At 38.7% G+C, this 19867-nt stretch overlaps 1 protein-coding gene across 2 annotated transcripts in view; it reads right to left on the bottom strand.

The window, feature by feature from the left end:
* STK32B (serine/threonine kinase 32B) overlaps positions 1-19867 on the bottom strand; it is a 162475-nt gene that overhangs the window by 67315 nt on the left and 75293 nt on the right. For both annotated transcript variants that reach the window (XM_042053585.1, XM_042053584.1), the window contains exon 4: positions 6721-6894. In XM_042053585.1, the coding sequence (XP_041909519.1) occupies positions 6721-6894 (174 nt within the window). The remainder of the gene's footprint in view (positions 1-6720; positions 6895-19867) is intronic.

Here is a 19867-nt window from a genome sequence, read left to right as displayed (position 1 = left end):
CCAAGTGCTGTTTCCACCTTGCAAGGTCCCAGTTTGGCATTGTATTTTAAGGTCTTTCCCTGCTGACAACATTTCTTCACCACAAGAGCACCACAGCTGCTGAACTGCAGGTTTTCCTTGTCTCCTCTGCTGCAGGCAAGCATGATTATCCACACTGCATTATCCCAGAAAATTCCCTCAGGATAAAGGTAAGCTGTGTATGCACATGTTGGGAGAAGCAGAGGCTCTTCAGTAGCACTGTCTGTCATAAAACATCAAAGCTTTGAGCTGCTGTGATTTCTCCTCTTGAAAACCTATCCAGGGGAGTTGGGACAGGATTTTACAGAGAATATAGGAATGTTTGAAAATAACCTTGAGGGAGTGTCCTGAGGAGCATCCAAGGAGGGGTATAGAAAATAAATGCAAGGGAAAAAAAACTGAAAAGGCAAATTCAGCATAACAAATCTGATGGCAATTTTTATCCTAATTGCAGTCCCTGCTCACAAGGTGATTTATTTTGAAAGAAGAAATTGTCATATGATTACAACGACTCTCACTCTTTCTCATCTCTCAGTATATCTGTGAAGTCAAAAGTTCTACAAAGTAGACTACATCTCACCTGAAATATTAAAGCTGTACTGAAAGCTGCTGAATGCATTTCCAAGGCATGAAGGAAGCTCAAATTGCAATATCTATTAATGCAATGTCTTCTGCCACACTGTGAACAGTTCGCTCAACTCCTGAGATACAGAAGACTACTGCAGGCCTGAAGAAGTCAAGTAAAAGTCTACTTTTTTCCTAAGTCTTTTTTATTTTTCCATATGTTAGAAAAACTTACATTGTAAGGAAATCTCCAAGGGAATGATAGAATACTTTATGTCTGTGTTGCCTATTCAAGCTGAAAAAACATTGCCACCACTGAAGCAGAAACAGGAGAAAGAAACAATAGTCCATATGCTGCTCTTGGTTCATACTTTGCTTAGCATGAAATGTACAGTGTTTTGCCATATTTCCTTTCCCATCACCTTAATCAAAGATTTTAAATTTCTTCACTGACTGCAAACAAAAAAGATTCAAGTACATTGCATGCAAATCTGCCATTTTGGTGAAGAGAATATGCCACTCAGGGTCATGCTGTTGTGAAATTTCCAAGATACAAAGATATCAGAATACTTATAACATTAACACTGAAGCTTTGGGGAAAAAAGGATGAACATATGATTAGCTCTTGTTCTCTCCTCTGTTTGTTGGGACTTCACATCATTTCTCATTTATCTCTCTGGATCAGCCACTTCCTCCACAGATGCATGGAGGGTTTGGGGCAGGAGGTGGAAGGTCACAAAACCAGGGTAAGCCAGGCAGTGCCATATGAGACAGTGGATACAGTTATGCCTCTGTAGAAGGAGTGCCTAATCAATTTAATTACTTAGTAAAAATTACTTGCATGTAGTTATTAATACTCTTGATTATTATATTTAACATAATAGTATCAACATGCTATTAATATGGTGGTCTTTGCTAGCATAGATCAGTTGGGAGCAGACACCCATCCTAAAATCACTTGAAGCTTTAAAGCAAAACCAAGAAATTTTTAAGGGATTTCTGTGAAAGAAAGATATCTCTGATAACTGGCCACAAAGAAACTAGCAATATGCTAAAACAGAAAACTGGCATTAGCCAGATCAGATTTGTGCATGGAGACCTGAGATAATCTTGAATATAAAGCCCTGCTTTAGTTCTTTCAGCATCTTCTGCTTCAGTGTCTGAATGTCTAAAAATGATTCATGATCAAAATTTTAATACTGAGGAGGTAGGGAAGGAAGGAAACAAAACATTTAATTTTATTATCCATCAATAGAATGCTAAATTGTGGAGATGAGGGATATGTAGCATTTTAATACATATCGTGTGCCCTAAAGACTTCTTTTCCTAAAAGGGTAGGTTAATGTAAAGGGATTATTGAAGAAAACCAGGAAGGGAAAAGCAGGAACATAGACAGGTGATGGCAGCTGATTTAAGTGTGGGTGCAACCAATGGGTGTGTTTGTGGTGTACACAGCATAATAGTTGGTTTTCTTATTGATTGCTGCTCTGTTTAAAAGCAGACACCCTGACAAGTGAAGACATGAGCTATACACAAAGGATTGTATGACATGCATTTAGAAAAAAGAGTTACTAATTATTCTAGAAAGAATTTCAAGCAATGGTATCTAAATCATAATTTTTATACACTGATTTAAAGGTTTCCCTGAATCCTCCCCCAGATAATTGTCATTTAGCTGCAACCAACAAAATAAACCTGAGAAATCTCTAAAATCACAATGCCATCACTAGGGCATTGTGGACTTAAACATCTCTAGATCATATCTACACTTGTCTGGGTGTCTGATTTTAAACAGAGAAGCCATCAGTAATAAAACCACCTACTGTGCTCTGTACACCACAAACACACATTTAAGATAGCCTTGATTTAGGTTATCTTTGACCACTAGGTTTGTTACCTAATGCAAAATGCATGGCCAAGCTCAGTCTATAGGTCAGATGTTCCATCTGCTACCATTGACCAGACATGTAAATTTTAAATGATCTGGAGCTGGTGAGATGAGTTTTCCTTGGCTAAACAATAATTTCATATAAGCACATTCCTGCAATGTCACGATAATGAAAGAAGGAAGATGAAAGAAAGGGCCAAGAGGTGACTTCATCTACTCACTTGAAAACTGTAAGGAAACAAGCAATTCCCTGCTGGGTTCAAGGAGGGTCTCAGCCCTGGGGTATTGAAGGAGTGAGGGTGTGATAGGTATCTTCTGGTATTTCACCTCAGTGAGGAAAGGACAGTACATCAGGCCCACAATAAAAGATTGTATCCATGCCAGTGGCAGGAACTAGAGCACTTGATGGGGTGTCATGCACCTCAGAGAGTTCCCTGTGTCTCTTTCCCAATACAGCCTGTTTTACTTCATTAGTGCTTTAGTCTCTGTATGAGGAAATCTCAGTATATTTTGAAACCAGCTTCATTTATTAGCAATATCTCATCTGGTATATCAAATAACTTTTTCTGTAGCTAAATGGAAGTAAAATTAGTTTGTTCTTGTAGGGAATGAACTCCATTCAGAAGTTGAAAGGCTTGTTCTCTACATATTTGCATGTTGTGGTATCTAATTCTTTGTTAAGGGCATGACTGAAATTTAAATACCCTTTGTGCCTAGAATTTGTGAATCACTTTCTTTTTTCATCAGTGATGGCTCATAAGCATTCAACAGGTTTTCAGGGCTTTATAGTTTGTGTGGTGCTTATTTTTTGACTGGTTTTGGTATGTTTTCTGATTTATTTCTCTTACGTAGCTCATTGCTCAGTTCCTGTAATTTTTCCTTGGAATAATGTGGGCTAGCATTCTTTTAAAGAACAAAATAAAATGCCATGGAAGAGACATGGGAATGTGAACTAAGAAAATTCAATGGACAAGACTCCTGATCTGCTATGATCTTTGATAATGCTTATGAATGGTAGTCGTATTGTGGTTATTTTTTCCCTAGTTCATCTACTTCAGACCTTATTTTTCTTCATCTACACACACTTGTCAGAAAGTAAAAAACTATTAGTATGAGCAGAAATCTGTAAGGAACTGTGTTTTATTATGTCCAGCTAAATATCAGGTTGGCACTATTCTGCCTGTGACAACTGTGAAAAACTAGGGGCAAATTTTCCATTTCCAAGCAATTTTCAAGCCTATTTGCTGCTTACATACTAAATGAAAAATGTTATGAAGGGAACACTTTTAAATAGAGTTTGTTCTTTTGCTATGTGTTGTTACAAGTGAGGCAGGGAAGGCCCATTTTAAAGAAGTGTCGAATCATTTAGATATAACATCTTATTTCACCAGACTGTTGGAGATCTTGAAAGACTCAATGATAATGAACAAACAGGTCCAGTTCTGAACAAAGAGTAGCCCTTGTCTGGTTGATAGCAGTAAGACATCCTTACCCTGCAGTGGGTCATCTGGCAGAGGAAAATGCAGTGCTCAATTTGCCCCCATTTTCCAATTGCTTTTGCCCACCCTGCACTGCTATTGAGTTACTCCAAGATGAAATAACTGCTCATGCTACTCTCCATTGGAAGCAGAACTTGGAAGAATGGAAAACAGACCGGTGATCACAGTAGCCACACTGCACAGACCTGCCAATCCAGGCTGATTGCAGTCATATTGTGCTCAGCAAAAATTGTTATGTATGCTTATATATGTACACAGACACACATGAATAGTTTTGTATTAAATAAACCCCACTAAAATAAAAGTGTCCTGGGCACACAGATCAAACAGCTAGTCCAGTATCCTAAAATTGTGCTGGAAGGTTACTGCAATTTCCATTCCAGGCATCTGCCATATCCAGCCTCCTCTCTAAGCAGATGAAAACCAATGGAGCCAGACGATGATGAAAAGTTGTGAGGGCAATGCAGTTAACACTTGCCCCTTAGAAAGAGAAAATGTGATTTTTTTCAGCATGAGCATATTACCAGGGCAGCAGCCACAGCATTGCAGGGCCAGCACTGCTCTGAGCCAAGGCTGTAGCTGCAAGAGCATCCTGGAAGGATCACAACACTGGAGCTACACTGGAGCCGGAAGAACTCGCTGAATGGAAACAGGCAGCCTACTCTGGTGAGGAGGCAGGTGGTTTTATTGAAATGTATGAACAGCAACATTTGTGAAAGGAGGAGGCTGAGTTACTCATGGCTGAAATAAGTTTATTCAGCCTTTGATGGGAAAACTTTTGTCCAATACATTATTCACTGGCATTATACAATGAGTTCTGGAAAGAATGTATTTAGTCATACCATCTTGGAATGGCAGAATGCCAGATTTGATCCAAGATTTGAGAATGTTGAGATGTATACTGTGAGAAGCCTTTCTGTGTGTACTGGGATCCAAGGGTCTATAAGAAACAGCACTCATCCAGCTAAGAAATAATTAGTTTTTCACGTAAGAAATGTGGATAAAATATAATTACAGGAGTGCTGTGAGAAAATAAAGTTTTTTGGTGTAACTCTTACCTGTGACCAACAATCTCAGTATTAAGTTAGCTGTTGTAAAAGTGTCTCGGGGTGACTTTATGATGTGGTATCTCCAACAGTGAAAAATCTACCCAGACTAGTCTTCAAATAATAGCTTGAAACTTAGATCTTTTCTTTTTAAAGTTTTTATAAGTCTGGGTGAATATCCATGTAAACGCAAACATTTACAATAGAGCTGTGAGACATAGTGCAGCATTCATTATTGTGCCATAATAAATAAATCCACTATTGCAGAATTACGAATGACAAATTTGGATTTTATATACATGGATGTGATTAATAAAAAATGCAAGTTTCATAAATACACCAGAACAGTAGTGGTTTTTACTCTATTTATGGCTAAATTTGTCCCTGCAGTAACAATAGTCCTATTGCTGAAATGATTGCCACATTCAAAGTACAGACCACAAACCACATCAACAAACACAGAAGCATTGCAAGGTATCTCCAAGGGGAACTGGCATAGTACTGATCTGTACACTTTGCCTCCATTCATACATGCCTGGTGATTCCTGTCCCCTTCAGTACCATTTCCTTTTGTAGCAAACTCCTGGGGCCACAGGTTAGCCTAGAAAAACCCATTCTGTCATGTTTCTGGATGCAATAGTAATGGAAACCTGAACACATTTCATACACAACTGTATATTAGGAGGAGTTAAGCTCCTGATTCACATCCCCTGTATTCAGTTCTTTATGATGCTGCAGTTTGAAAATCCACCTACCCAGTCTGATAAATTGTTCGACTATTCTTTATTTGTAGCCAAGATGAAATTTAGTAGCAGGCTCTCTCAATGACTCACTTACTAACATTCTTCTTCCTTTTTGCTGCCAACACATTCATTTTAAAATGAAAGATCTAATATGGTTTTGTAGGTTAGCATGTGAATGCTGACTGGAAGCACTTGGTAACAATGATATTGCTAAGGTCTGCTACCACAAACTATAAATACCAAGCAGAGCACTGATTTCATCTCCAAACGAGATGGTGTGTTTGCAATGATAAAGAAATGACTACGTCTCCTCACTGTGCATCACTGTTGGCTCTGCTCCTGAATGAGTTTAAGTCACTGCTGCGTCCTTGATGCCAGAAATGCTACAGAAATTTAAGGCAGCTGAAGACCCATCCCACAGACTGCTGTTCCACGTAGTGGTGAGATAGAGGGCAGAATTTGTACTATTATTCCTACTTCCCCACCTCTCTTCCTCCTGACCTTCATGCAGATGCTGCAAGTAATCAAATTAGTCTCAGCTTTAGGTTCTATAACCATTCCCTGATGTTATTGTGGGAAGCTCTTATACTGGATTACGATTACAACATTTTTGTGTTCAGTAACATTGTGAAACTGGAGAATTAAAAATAAATTAAAAGCAGTCAGGATGCTATTATGGGTTGTATTTAGTGTTTAAGGACCACAGCGAAAAATTTACATCATGGTATGAGATCAGAAGAAGAAAAGGGCAGCATGAGAAGGATACTGAATGGCTACTGAATGGCTGTAGACAGAAAGAAAGGACTATAAAAAAACCCTTTCAGAGCCAAATTCCACCCTTGAATAGCAATGTGAACTTTTCAGAGGTTTTGAATAAACAGAACTACAAATTCAGATGTGTGATCAAATTCCTCTGCTTTACCAAAAGCAAGCAGCCCATTCCTCAAATGAAATTCACTCACCTGTGAATGATGTGGTACCTCTGCAAATAATCCAAGGAGAGCGCCAGCTCACAAATGTACAGTTTAACAGTTCCTTCATTAAAGTGAACGTTCTGCTGCAAATGGTAACGCAGGTCACCTCCGAGTAAGAGATCAACCACCATGAACATGTCTTCTTCATCTTGAAATGAATACCTGGAAGAAAGAGTTACAGCTGAGGTCTCAGGGCTGATAATGCAGTCACAGCTGTGCCTTAGAGTGGCTCTCATTAAGGAGAGCCTGGTAAGTCCCTGATTTGCTCAAAAGGCATGCACAGAAAGGAATTCTGACTGCTGTGGTCCGGTCCTGCAGCAGACTTCGATTGTGGTGGGACTCTGCCTATTGAAGCATTGTGCTTTTACCCCAGTGACAATTAAATACCATGCAGATGCTCACTCACTCCTCTTTGCCCTAGAGGGTTGGGGAGGAGAATAAGAAAAAAGTAAAAACTTGTGGGTTGAGATAAGAACAGTTTAATAATTGAAAAAAGTAAAGTATAATAATAGTACTAATGATAAAAACAGTAATAATTGCAATAAAAAGGAGAGAAAGAAAGAAAACCTGAGAAGAACAAATGATGCATAACACCAGTGCTCACCACCTCCTGACTGATGTCAAGCCTGTCCCCCAGCAGCGAACAGCCCTTCCCATCCAGATCCCCCAGTTTATATGACCACGACACTTTATGGTGTGGAATATCCCTTTGGACAGTTTGGATCAGCTGTCCCAGCCATGCTCCCTCCTGGCTCCTTGTGCAGCTCCTCACTGGCAGAGCATGAGCCACTGAAAAGTCTTTGACTTAGGGTGAGCACTACTGAGCAACAGCCAAAACATCAGCGTGTTATCAACAGTATTCTCATCCTGAATCCAAAACACAGCACTGTTCTAGTAAGAAGAAAATTAATTTTATCCCAGCTGAAATCAGAACATGAAGGCAAGCAGACCTTGAACAGCTGCCATACTACTGTCTTATTCTAAACATGGATTAACACCTGAATGTTGATAAAACAGTATTTAAAATACCTTTAAGGTTTTTACATTCTTAAGTAACCATATTCTCATTCAGGTGACAAAATGGCTTACAAAATAGTACCAATAAAAGGGAAGGCCTTGAAACACACTTGGTATTTACACACATACAACTCTAGTTCAGTACTTATGGAAAGTATCCTGGCAGCATTGAGAGCTGCTGTCTCAGGGGTATTTTCCAGATTCAATAAATATACACAATGTTCTATTGGCTGAGTATTTTTTACAGCTTGCAGCATAGGTCCAAATTCAATAAGGAATAAAACTGCAATTTTACTGCCTAACAATACATTTTTTTTTTCAGTCAGCAACTTATATCTTATAAAATGACAGAGTCTTCATGGTTACTGACTGAATTCTTCTGGACCCTTTCCCAGAACTGCCTGCTGAACACTCTGAGGACCAAATTTTGATGTGATTTAAATCCTGTAAATCCAAAGGTGTAACCAGTCAATGCACAGTATATATATACATATATAGTGCTTGGGCAAGCAGGAATTTCCATGTGCTTTTACTTACCTTGGCTATGCTGCCATTGCTCTGTTTATTGCGGTCTGGGTGGACCAATAGAAACTCTCTGGATTTTGTTTCTAAATGCAACTCTATAAGACACAGTTTTTTAGTTTTCCCAAATGGGGATTGGTAAATACCTTATTTCCGATGTGAAATCACTCTTTTCTTAGAAATTGTTCTAGAATTAATTTTGATGTGAAGTTATATTATTTTATACCAGATATATATGGACTACTGAGTCCATATATACAATGACAGTGCCTCTTCCACCACCTTTGCTCCCATGAGGTGTGTAACATATGTTGGCTACAGATGTGATTCAGTTCTCCTGAACTGTAAAATTTATGCCAAGGAAATGAAAAAAAGTGGGCTTCCAGAAAATCTGTGTACACCCTCCCCCCAGAGGCAGAAAAGTCTATATTAGATTATTTTAATTGACAGTTACGTACAGTTTCACATTCATTCCCAGGCTTGCACTTACTGAAGTGAGGCACTGCTTAGGGGTTGTCACAGATGGTTCATTTTGAATTTAATGCTTGTTATTCTTTTTGAACACAGTTCTGAGAAGTGACTTTCTCTCATACTCTGCTCTGCTGTTGCATTTCTGTGTGACTGCCAAAAGCCAGGAGGGGAAAATAATTTTATTTGTATTAAACTTACTTCTCCCTAAGTCAAACCTCTGAAGAAAAATGGTGAAGTAGGTGGCACATGGTGTCTTCTCACCTCTAGAGGTGAGAGGCAGAATTTTGTAACACACAAACACATAGGTTAAAAACCCAGAAGTCTTCAAATATATTCAAATTCCTCCAAGTATTGTGTGTTACTGAACCTGGAGCAAAGACAGAAGCAAAGCTTAAATGTGTAGTTACATTTAAGATTTTTTTTCTTTTTTGACACTGCTGTTATTTTAAGTGGAGAAATTGTAGCATTGAGCAGACGTAAAATCATCATCATAGAATGGCTTTGATTGGAAGGGGTCTTAAAAATCATCTATTTCCAACCCCCCTGTCACGGGCAGGGACACCTTCCACTATCCCAGGTTGCTCAAAGCCCCATCTACCCTGGCCTTGAACAATTCCAAGCATGGGGCAGCCACAGTTGCTCTGGGTACCAGTTCCAGTACCTCACCACCCTCTGAAAAATGTTAATTTTTCCCTTCATTTACCACTTGAGTAAGGTATAGATTTTGTTTGTTTCCTTTTTATATTAAAAAAAAAATTGAAAACAAATTGCAGATTGAAAACTCTACTCAAATGATAAGTGAAATACTGTGTCTTGTCTGGGACTAAAGAACACTCCTGGTGCCTAAAATCATATGATTACATGTCAGTAGAAACGGTTCTGATGCAACTCTAGTCTTGAGATACACATGTTCTTAGTCATTTTTTTGGGCACAGCATGAAAACAGGGTAAAGAGTGACTGCTGTGAACTTGCTTTTAAATCCAATGATTACTCCCTTTCTTCGGAAAATTATGAGTATGTTTCAAGGTGAATGTTCAGTCTGGACAAAAGACCCATCAGAACCATCCAGAAATAAATGTGAAATCTTGTTCATGTCCAGATGAATGCTAACACTCGGTGGAACATGGTTTTCATTCCAAGCATGTTTTTCAGCTGATGTACTCTGGTTTTCTGTGCTTGTGAGTGGGGAATGGTGGTCCTTTGTCACCTCCCAGGCAAGCTTTGATGCATCTATAATTGTTAACGATTTAAAAGAGAGATCAAACAAAGCTTTCCTCCAGGGCTCAACCAATCCCCACTCATTCACTGCCTTGGGACTCTCAGGGCCTCAGGTATCTCTGGGAATCCAGGCTACGATGACAACAGATGGGTTTTGTCCAGGGGCTGTCAGATTTGCTAGTAAATCATTGGTCTCCTGCTACTATGCCTTGCCTCTCAGATAAACACATGAAGTGCAATCCCTACAGACAGAGCTACAAGGCTTCCAGATGTGACTGTACCTTTTGAACAAAGTATTTTGAAGCCAAACAGAAAAACCAAAACAAAAAAACCCAAATAAACAAAACCCTCAACAAAACAAAACAAAACAGAAAACCAAAAACCCCATCAGCAGCAAAACTAAACTGAGAGGTATGCAGAAGTATGGCTAATGTTTGCACTAGGCAGCCTTCCCTCATTGGACACTTTTCAGATTTGTCTGGGCCATCTTGTCTAGATCATGATTTGCTAAGAAAGGTTAGAGCAGATGATCCTTGAGATCCTTCCACCCTGGTATTCTATGATTCTGTGATCTTTCATGACCTGTGGATGGAACATAAGTCAGTTTTATTTGGATGTTGAAGGTAGAATGACGCACACCAAGACACAGCAGTTGTGAAGCTTAGTATACCCTCTCTGATGTTCTTCTCTTTCACTCAGAACCAGAGTTGGTTTTTTTCATTTGTACTGCTTATGTGTCTGTGGTAACTCTGCTGACCCTGCCAGAAGTGTTGTACGTACTGGTGTAGTTAAGACACAAGCTGTACAGGCATGGTTTGAAAGAATATGTGCATGGACATGTTCAGGATATCAGCAGATTTTTTCACCCTCTCTAAATTCTATCACACCTGACACACATCATTATGCTAATCTTATTATGCCTGTTCTCATGGATAATGGGGTCTTCCCTGGATATTTGATCCAGTTGGGTCAAACCTTCATGGGTGGCATTTCTCTGACTGTCTGGATCAGACTACAGTGTGATTAAGACCACCCCAAGGTATTTTCTGGAGGGTGAAGAAGTTTATCCCTGTGAAAATATGTGTCTATGACCTAGAGGAGAGCTTGGGCATGGCAAACAGGAGAAAGTCTCTGGAGCTGATAGACACTCCACTAAGCAGATCCTGCAGCTACCAATTTCTAATGCAGAGCACGAGTTTCTCCAGGTCCTGCTGTGCAGCTGGATAAGAAATGGTATTGTTTTCCTCCTTCCCTGCCTTAAGGACTAACAGGACTTCGTTTACCAGCTTAGACAATTTGGTTTGTCATAGTCACAAGCAATCTAGTCCTATGGCTCTCTCCCTCACACAAATCCAGTATTCTTTCTTTACATAAGAAATGAAATACTACCTTTATCTTTTTTTTCTATTTCAATATTTCAAGAAATAAGAGCTTTTGATTTATTGGTCTAAGAATTGAAATAGGCAAGTGAAATATGGGAGAAAGAAATCTTTGAAAATTTTGCTGCAGGTTGGGGAGGGGCTGGTGGCAAATCAGACCAGTGGAGATTAATTTTTGAGCAAACACTGTAATTTTACTTCTGTAAGTTTCTTATCTCCTCAAAGGTAAATGACATAGAAAAGGATTTATTGGTTTTTGAAGTAAACTCAGAAGTTGTTTGGGATTTTTATGTTAACCAGTAGCTGGGAAATACCTGCTGAATGAATTTTAACATTGTGACTTATATGGAATATTAATCGATACTGAATACCAATAATACATTACTAGCTTACCCTAAAAACAAAATTTTAATCCTTCTTGAAATGAAAGAGTAAATGACTTGAAGTAATAGTTCTTGTTTCTTAAGTAGCATCATTATCCATTTATAGGAAAACTGTTCTAATTAGAGACTCAGCCTCTGCTTTCTCTTGCTTGAAGAAAAGTTTTAATACATTAGAATCATCTTTCTCCAAATTAAGATAAAGTAATAAAGCCCATGGCAAACAGGGAATTGAATTTTTGGTTATCTTCAGACAGGAAGATAAACTAGTATTGAACATAGTCCTCAATGGAAACACATTTAAACAAATAACTTTTTTAATATGTTATATCTGTTTCCACATTTATATCTGTATATTTGTTTTAATAATATTTAATTTTTGTATTTATATCATATTTGTACTTATTATTTGTAACTCTGTGTCTTCATGAAAGCAGTTAGAAATGAATTATTAAGATAATTTTCCCCCTTTTCATTTCTTCTTTTTAGTTAACTAGAGTAATTTTTCATTTAAATCCTTCCAGTTGAGGCACCCAGTATTCATATATCTTGTTTCACATGAATTACCTGAGGAAAAGGACATCATGATGGATATTTTATATATTACTTAAAGATTAAAAACACATTAGAAAAATTTCATCATTAAGCACAAACCTAACTTCATAATCTTGAGGTAATCAGTTAAAGCACAGTTCATATATTCAGAAAACACTTCTGCTTTCTATTGGATACAACAAATGATTGATCCTTGCTGTCTCCTAACTACAAAATTAAAGAAAGATCCCTTTTCAGTTTTCCCCTGGTAATATTAAAGGGACATGGTAATTTTTTCAAGGACATAAACCCCCCACTAGGAACTGTAGATTTTCCCAGTGTAGATGTAGATGCCATTTCTTGATATGGTTGCCTTGCTTTTTTCTCTTACCAGTCCAGTTAGTGGAACTATGTTCTAGAACACTCCTCAGCTGCTGTGAAGCAGCAACAGGTTCACCCACGACTTGCTGCATTGAAAAACTACAGGTTGCTTAAAGGCTTGAATAATTTGGCATTTGCCAAAGAACAGTAAGCCAGAGAAGAAAAGTAACAGTCCAGAGCTCTCTTGTACGGGTATGGTGGAATAAAATATAGACATAAGTTGGTATAAGTATAGGTTATAATATAGGTGACAAAAATAGCAACTTCGATCAGTCAAACATCAAATCATTACAAACTTGCCCATTCTGAGAAGGTGTGCTGAAAATTATTACACTCACTGTGACTGGGAATAGCAAATACTTCCCTCTGAATTACATGTTTCATAAAATGAGGTGTCCAAGCCAACCAAATTAATGTTTTTGTTTAAGTTTGTTTTTTCTGCCAGCCAAGGACAAGCCTCAAGAGACAAAGCTTCAAGATATATTAACTTGGTAAATACAAATATGCAAGTATTTTGAAGGAATGTTGGAAATGTTCCCTCATAATGTCTGTTTTTGCTTACATTTCTATAGATTTCTTTGTTCTTTTGGAAAGTGGATAAACATCAGCTATTGGAATTTGAGGTTTATGCTTGCAAAGTATTTAATAGAAGACTATTGTTGGAAAGAAATATGCCTATTTCCAAACTCAGAAAGACAGGAGTCATTTCTACAAATGTTAAGGACAAAGGACAATTACTTTCTTTATTCTTCCTATATTTCTTCATATAGACATGAAAATATCTTTCAGTATTCCCTATTGAAAATTTCTGAGAACAGGGAATTTCTTCTATAAACTTTTCTATAAAGAGTTGTTTATGCTTATACCTTCTCAAATTCTATTCAGCTCTGAAGTGACCAAAAGAAACAGGTAAGAAAAATGCCTAAATAAAAAATGACCTGAAATTAAGTTGAAAGATGACTAGAATTTGTTTCAACAAAGATAGTAAGAGACATGTCACAGACTTATTAGCATAGTAAATATTCACCATTAGCTCCCATCCAGGCAAGGATTATTAATTAGAGACAGCTCAGTATTTATCCTCACACGGAAGAAAATTTTCTCCCTCCAATAGGTTGAGAAGACCACAAATCCTCTCTGATCTGAGAATGAACCATTCATCATCTGGACATGAGCTGGCCATGTGCACTCATAGCTCAGAAAGCCAAAGCTGTCCTGGGCTGCATCCAAAGCAACGTGTCCAACAGAGTGAGGGAGGGGATTCTGCCCCTCTGCTCTTCTCTCCTGAGGCCCCACCTGCAGTGCTGCATCCAACTCTGGGGCCCTATCACAGGAAGGACACAGACCTGCTGAAGCAAGTCCAGAGGAGGCCACCAAGATGATCAGAGGGATGGAGCACATCTTCTAGAAGGAAATGCTAAGAGAATTGGGATTGTTCAGCCTGGAAAAGAGAAGGCTTTGGGGTGACCTAACTTGGGCCTTCCAGCACCTGAAGGGAGCCTACAAGAGAGTGTGTAGGGACAGGACAAGGAGGAATGGCTTTAAACCAAAGACAAGTTTAGATTAGAAATTAGGAAGAAATTCTTTACTGTGAGGATGCTGAGGCACTGGAACAGGTTTCCCAGAAAAGTTGTGGATGTGCCTACCCTGAAAGTGTTCAAGGCTGGGTCTGGTGAGGTTCTGAGCAATGTGGTCTAGTGAAAGGCATCCCTGTCCATGGCAGGGGAGTTGGAACTAGGTGAACTTTGAGGTAGGTCCCTTCCAACCCAGGCCACTCTGTGATTTTATGATCATTCCCATATGCACTGTCACAGCATTTGGCTCAGTTCATCACAAGATACACAACCATGCCATGGGCAGGCAGCAAACAGTAATGAACTAAACATGAAAAACCAAAATGCAAAATAAATGTTGTTTGCTCTTTTACAATGCACTTTGCTTTCAGCTAATGAAATAAAACTCATTAGTATATTTTTGCATACACAAACTACAGTTATTGATCAATGCTGTTTTGAAGTGTTTAAACTCTTTGTGAGTCCTGATCATTTGAGCTGGTTTGTTTTAGAGCACATTTTCTTTCACTCCTTCACCTCGTTCTAATCAACTAAGGCTTTGCTCCACCTAAAAGAAGCTTCTTTATTTCTGCCTCTGATTTTGCAAATGCTAGGGGAGGAAGAGGTCATTTGTGATGTGGGTTATGGTAATAACTCTGGATAGTGAAAAAGGGCAGGTTTAGATTCGATGTTAGGAAGAAATTCTTTACTCAGAGGCACTGGAACAGGTTGCCCAGAGAAGCTGAGGATGGCCCATTCATGGAAGTGTTCAAGGCCAGGTTGGATGGGGCTTTGAACAGCCTGGTCTAGTGGAAGGGGTCTCTGTCCATTGGAAATAGATGATCATTAAGGTCCCTCTCAACCCTAACCATTCTATGAAAATACGGTATTTTGCTTGTCTTTGTTCATGGTGATATTGTAGAGAAACCATGAGAGAAACCATGTGATTAATGTAGGCGGTCATCTACTAAAAGAGAAAGAGTTCTTACTGTTTTCTGTTGCTTTTAGGCTGGGACTAAAGAGCTTAGATGCAGGGTTTGCACACAGCCCACAGTCATGTGAGCTCTTTTACACTGTGATTAAGTAGTGTTCACTAAACATTAATATAGAGCCACAGAATAATTTTGAATGGAAAACCTCTTCAGATGTCAGCGAGTCCACCCTCCTGCTCAAAGCAGGGCTAATTTCAAACTAGGTCAGGTTGCCAGGGGCCTTATCCAGGGCAGTTTTGAAACTCTCCAAGGATAGGAATTCCACAGCTTCCCAGGGAAGCATGTTCCAGCCACTCATTTAGTTTTGAAGAGACATTTTGCTTATATCCAGTTAGGATTTCAGTTGCTGAACTGTGCCACTTAAGTCACTCATCCTTTCAGTGTATGTGAGTTTTTCTCCATCTGTAGGCATTGCCATCTTCATGTCATCACCACCACACCTTTGGGTAGTGGAAGACTGTAAATTGTTCCCTCCCTCAGCTCAGCAGTGTCATGTCCCAGCTCTGCTCTAACCCAGGAGCAATGATACTTCCTTAGATCTTGTAGAAAAGGGCTGGATTACCTTATTCCAAGGAAGACCACTGTAGTAGGGTAGGTATCACTTTTGAGATGATAAATGGCATTAGTTGAAACTTTCATGCACACTTGTTTAAGGCCTAGAAAATTTCAGACAAATAGGATGAATTATTGGTACACTATGAACAATCACATGGAGGGAAAAAGCCACACTGCTATCAATTACTGTGATTCTGGAAACATTTTTATTTCCACATATTAAGAGCTCTGTTTTTGCAAATGGCTGGTCTCTAAAAGTGTTTTCTCATAATTTGTTTTTCAGGAGAAAATTAATTACTTTTCTGGCTCATTTGCTCATATACTTGTAGACTTAATGGCACAGTCTCATGATAAAGTCTGTGTTTTCTCAAATATTATTAGACCAATGATAAAGTAAGACTTGCAAATGAATGCAAAATAGGCTCATTTCTCAGTCTATTTGTTTAGGATTTTTAGCAGATTTGGATGCAATATCCTCAAAGCTCATTTTAATTGTTTTGCTATCATGCAAAGCACGACAGCTTTCACCAGCCTCACTCAGTTTTACTCTCTGAGCCCAAAGTCAGCTTCATTCTTCATCAATTTTTTCCAAGTGTTTTATCTTTCATATACCTTTTGTTGAGTGGAATAAAGAAAAGTCTCCACTATCTTCTGTTCTATTTATAGTCTTTAAAATAGCTACATCACAATTACACGAGAGCTCTATTCTGCTTGACTGAATTAGAACATATATAGAAGGCACTTAGGGTTTGTTGACACTCTCATCTGAATGCAGCCTCTAAAATCCATTCAGCTGTGTTGGAGATGTGCTGTGACTTGGCCAATGCTCACCAAGTTCTTCATTATCACTTCGTGTTATTATCACTGCCAATTTATAGCACTTCATATGCACGTGGCACTACAGCAGTAGCAATTATGTGTATAGTGCCAACCAGTCTCTCTTGTCCCCCGCTTGTCTCAAACACTTCCAGATAAAGCAGGCAACAGACAGATTATGTGATGAACTCAGGGAAATTACTCACACAAACAAGGGCCCCACTACCAATACAAGAAACTGCTCACCTAGAAAAATAGGTACTTGAGAAAGTTGTGGGCTCATGGGAAATAATGGACTGAAAACTTAGGCCCCATTTGAGATGCAGGTCAAGAGCTTAGTCTGTAACTTGCAAAGTTTGATATATTCATAAATTATGGAATCACAGAATACTTTAGATTGGAAAAGACCCGCGAGATCAACTCCCACCATGAACCCAAGACTGCCAAGTCTACCACTAAACCATGTCCTTAAGAGCCACATCTACATGTATTTTAAACACCCCCAGGGATGGTTACTCTATCACTTCCCTGGAGAGCAAGTTCCAATGCTTGACATGGTCCATCCTGATATGTAGAAAATCAAGCATAAGAAGAAGGAAGCCAGCATGGATGAGCAAGGACATCCTAACTGAACTCAGAGAGTAAAAATAAGTGTACAAGAGGTGGAACTAGGGATGGGTGATCCAGGAAGAACACAGAGTTATCCGATCCTGCAGAGATAGGGTTAGGAAAGCCAAGGCTGACCTGGAATACTGCACTCCATTCTTGGCTTCCCAGTCCGTGAAGAGTAAAGCACAGGGCTACACAGATGAATAAAGGACTGGAGCATTTTTCATATGAGAAAAAGTTGGGAGAGCTGGGACTGTTCACCCTGGAGAAGGTTTAGGTGGGATCTCATCAACGTGTATAAATACCTGATGGGCAGAAATGAAGAAGAGGGAGACAGACTCTTCTCAGCAGTGCTCCGTGACAGGACAAGAGGACAAGAGGAAATGAGCACAAATTAAAACACATGAATCCCTTGTGAACACAAAAGTGTATTTCTTCTGTGAGGATTGTCAAGCATTGGTTTGACAGGTTGCTCAGAGAGGCTGTGGAGTCTTCCTTTGAGGAGATACTAAAATCCCAACTGGGCAACCTGTCTTAGGTGACTCTGCTCAAGCTGGGGGTTTGCATTAGGTGAACTCAAGATGTCACTTCCAAACTAAACAATTCTGTGATTCTGTAATCTTTTCATTGCAGCAGCTAACCAGCTCTCTAAACTACATACAATTAAAGGAGTGTTGAAGAACAGAATTTGAGCAGATGTTTGTCTCACGGAGAATCTCCTCTGTTTCTCTTCCCTCTTTCTCACGGCCTCATTATCTGAGGTTCACATATCTGCATTTGGTGGAAGATTTTTAAAAAAGTAGTTACAAATACTAAAAGAGATAAACACTAACTACTAAACAAGGATTTCAACCTAACCAAATAACCCAAAGTTTTAGAGCACAGAGCAATAAGACTGTGCTGGGACAACAGAAGATAATGAAAGAAAACTGTGGCAGGTCTGGAGTTATACTATGCTGAAACCCAAAGTTCAGCAGTCAAACTTGTGATAGATTACAACAAATTATTCCAAACTCTCTGTGTTTAACTTCAAACACTGTTAAATTTATGGACAATCTTGTGTCTTTTTTCAGTTTTATGAAGTAAAAAATCAAAGTTGCAGCACTTATCATTAAGCTTCAATCACAACAAAATTTAATCTTCAGCACACGATTCATTGAATGAACAACAAATCACATACTGGAGTTAAGAACAGGTATAAATCTTTGCTGTGTATAACCTTAGACACCGCACTGATTGTGTATCTCTGTGTGCTTGGCACTCTACATGAGTTGAGAGGTGTAAAATAATGCTTTTCTTTTTCATTTATTTAGGCATGAACTAGATTTTCCTCTGAGACAAACAAACCCCTTCATTTTCCTGGTATGAAACCTAGAAAAGGCAGAACAATCTTTCCTTGCATGCATACACCTTCTGTAGCTAGTTTACTCATTGGAATTGGACAGATTTCCTATCATGTCTTTCCCTCTTCCTGACTTCACTGTAAACTAAAATTTCTCACTGCTACTGACATAAACAGTTTTCTTTTGTTGGAAATATACAAACACTCTTCAACCAGCTCCCAGAAAATCTCTGCCACTCCAGTATAATCCTGGTGAGTAAAGCCAGCTACTCAAAAGGTTTCACTCAAGCAGCTTCTCTTACTTCCAGTCAATAAAATAGTTAATTTAAAACTGTGGTGCTCAAGTATAATGCTTTCAATCACATGCTTAGATATTAGCAGATGCCTACTAACATTTTCAGACATTCCTCTTAGTATGATGTCCTTCATTACTTGTGGGCATTTCTAAAACATTAAAATAAATTAAACAAGATGGACCAAAACACGTCTCACTCTGTCAAATCTTTACTAGCTCATTTCAGACTTACCCCCTTAATTGGCATGCAAGTTATTTTGCAAGCTTTCCAAACCCAAAAAATGAAGCAATAATCTGAATAGTAATGTGAAGGATGTAGTGCAAAACAAATCAGGCTTATTGTTTCTCTGTCATTTTAAATGAGGACAGAAAACTGTTTTCAGTTTCAATTTAAAGATAATTTCCTTCATACAAAAATTTCCTTACAAAATTCAATTTCCATGCAAAAAACAATTCTTCTGGAAGGAATATAAGATAACAGTGTGATTTAAGTGATTCTTCAAGCAGTATGAGCATACATGAAATAACCTTTTCTTTTTACTGTTGTTTCTCATCCGTACACCAAATCTAGGAGAAACCTTTATCTAAGTGGGCACATGCTCAACAGCTTACTAGAATTGAGTTACTTAGCTCCATTTTTGTCCAGACTACCTTTGGGTACATTATTAATGTACTTTCGGTTAGAAAAGTAGTTTCTCTATGATCACTGTGCAGTAAGCAGGACACCTATGGTCCTGCTCTAGGTGTGGTAACTGTCCTCTAGAATTTCCCTCTCTTTCCCACTGATTACAGAGGCAGACCAGGCAATGAGACTGATGTCTGAAGTGAGCTGGGAAGAATTCAAGTTCTCTGGAGCTTGTCTTTTCTGTTTTAGGAAGTCCCTATTATGGTCAGTACATCACATTCACATGTACATTTTGACTGCTACAGAAGGGTTGATAATTATGACTGTGAGTGAACATTCTTTGTTTGATTGGCAGAGAAAAAGATAAGACAGATTTTCTGACTTATGCTGATCTTACAGGTTCTCAGTTCCTTCCTTAACTGTGGTGCATATCTTGCCTCTGATC

The sequence above is a fragment of the Corvus kubaryi genome, unplaced genomic scaffold, assembly GCF_017639235.1.
Source record: "Corvus kubaryi isolate FWS band 111438036 unplaced genomic scaffold, C.kubaryi_AGA036_p1.0 split1-131, whole genome shotgun sequence".
Classification (NCBI taxonomy): domain Eukaryota; kingdom Metazoa; phylum Chordata; class Aves; order Passeriformes; family Corvidae; genus Corvus; species Corvus kubaryi.
The sequence above is the reverse complement of the archived record's forward strand: the minus strand, read 5'-3'. Positions and strand labels throughout refer to the sequence as shown.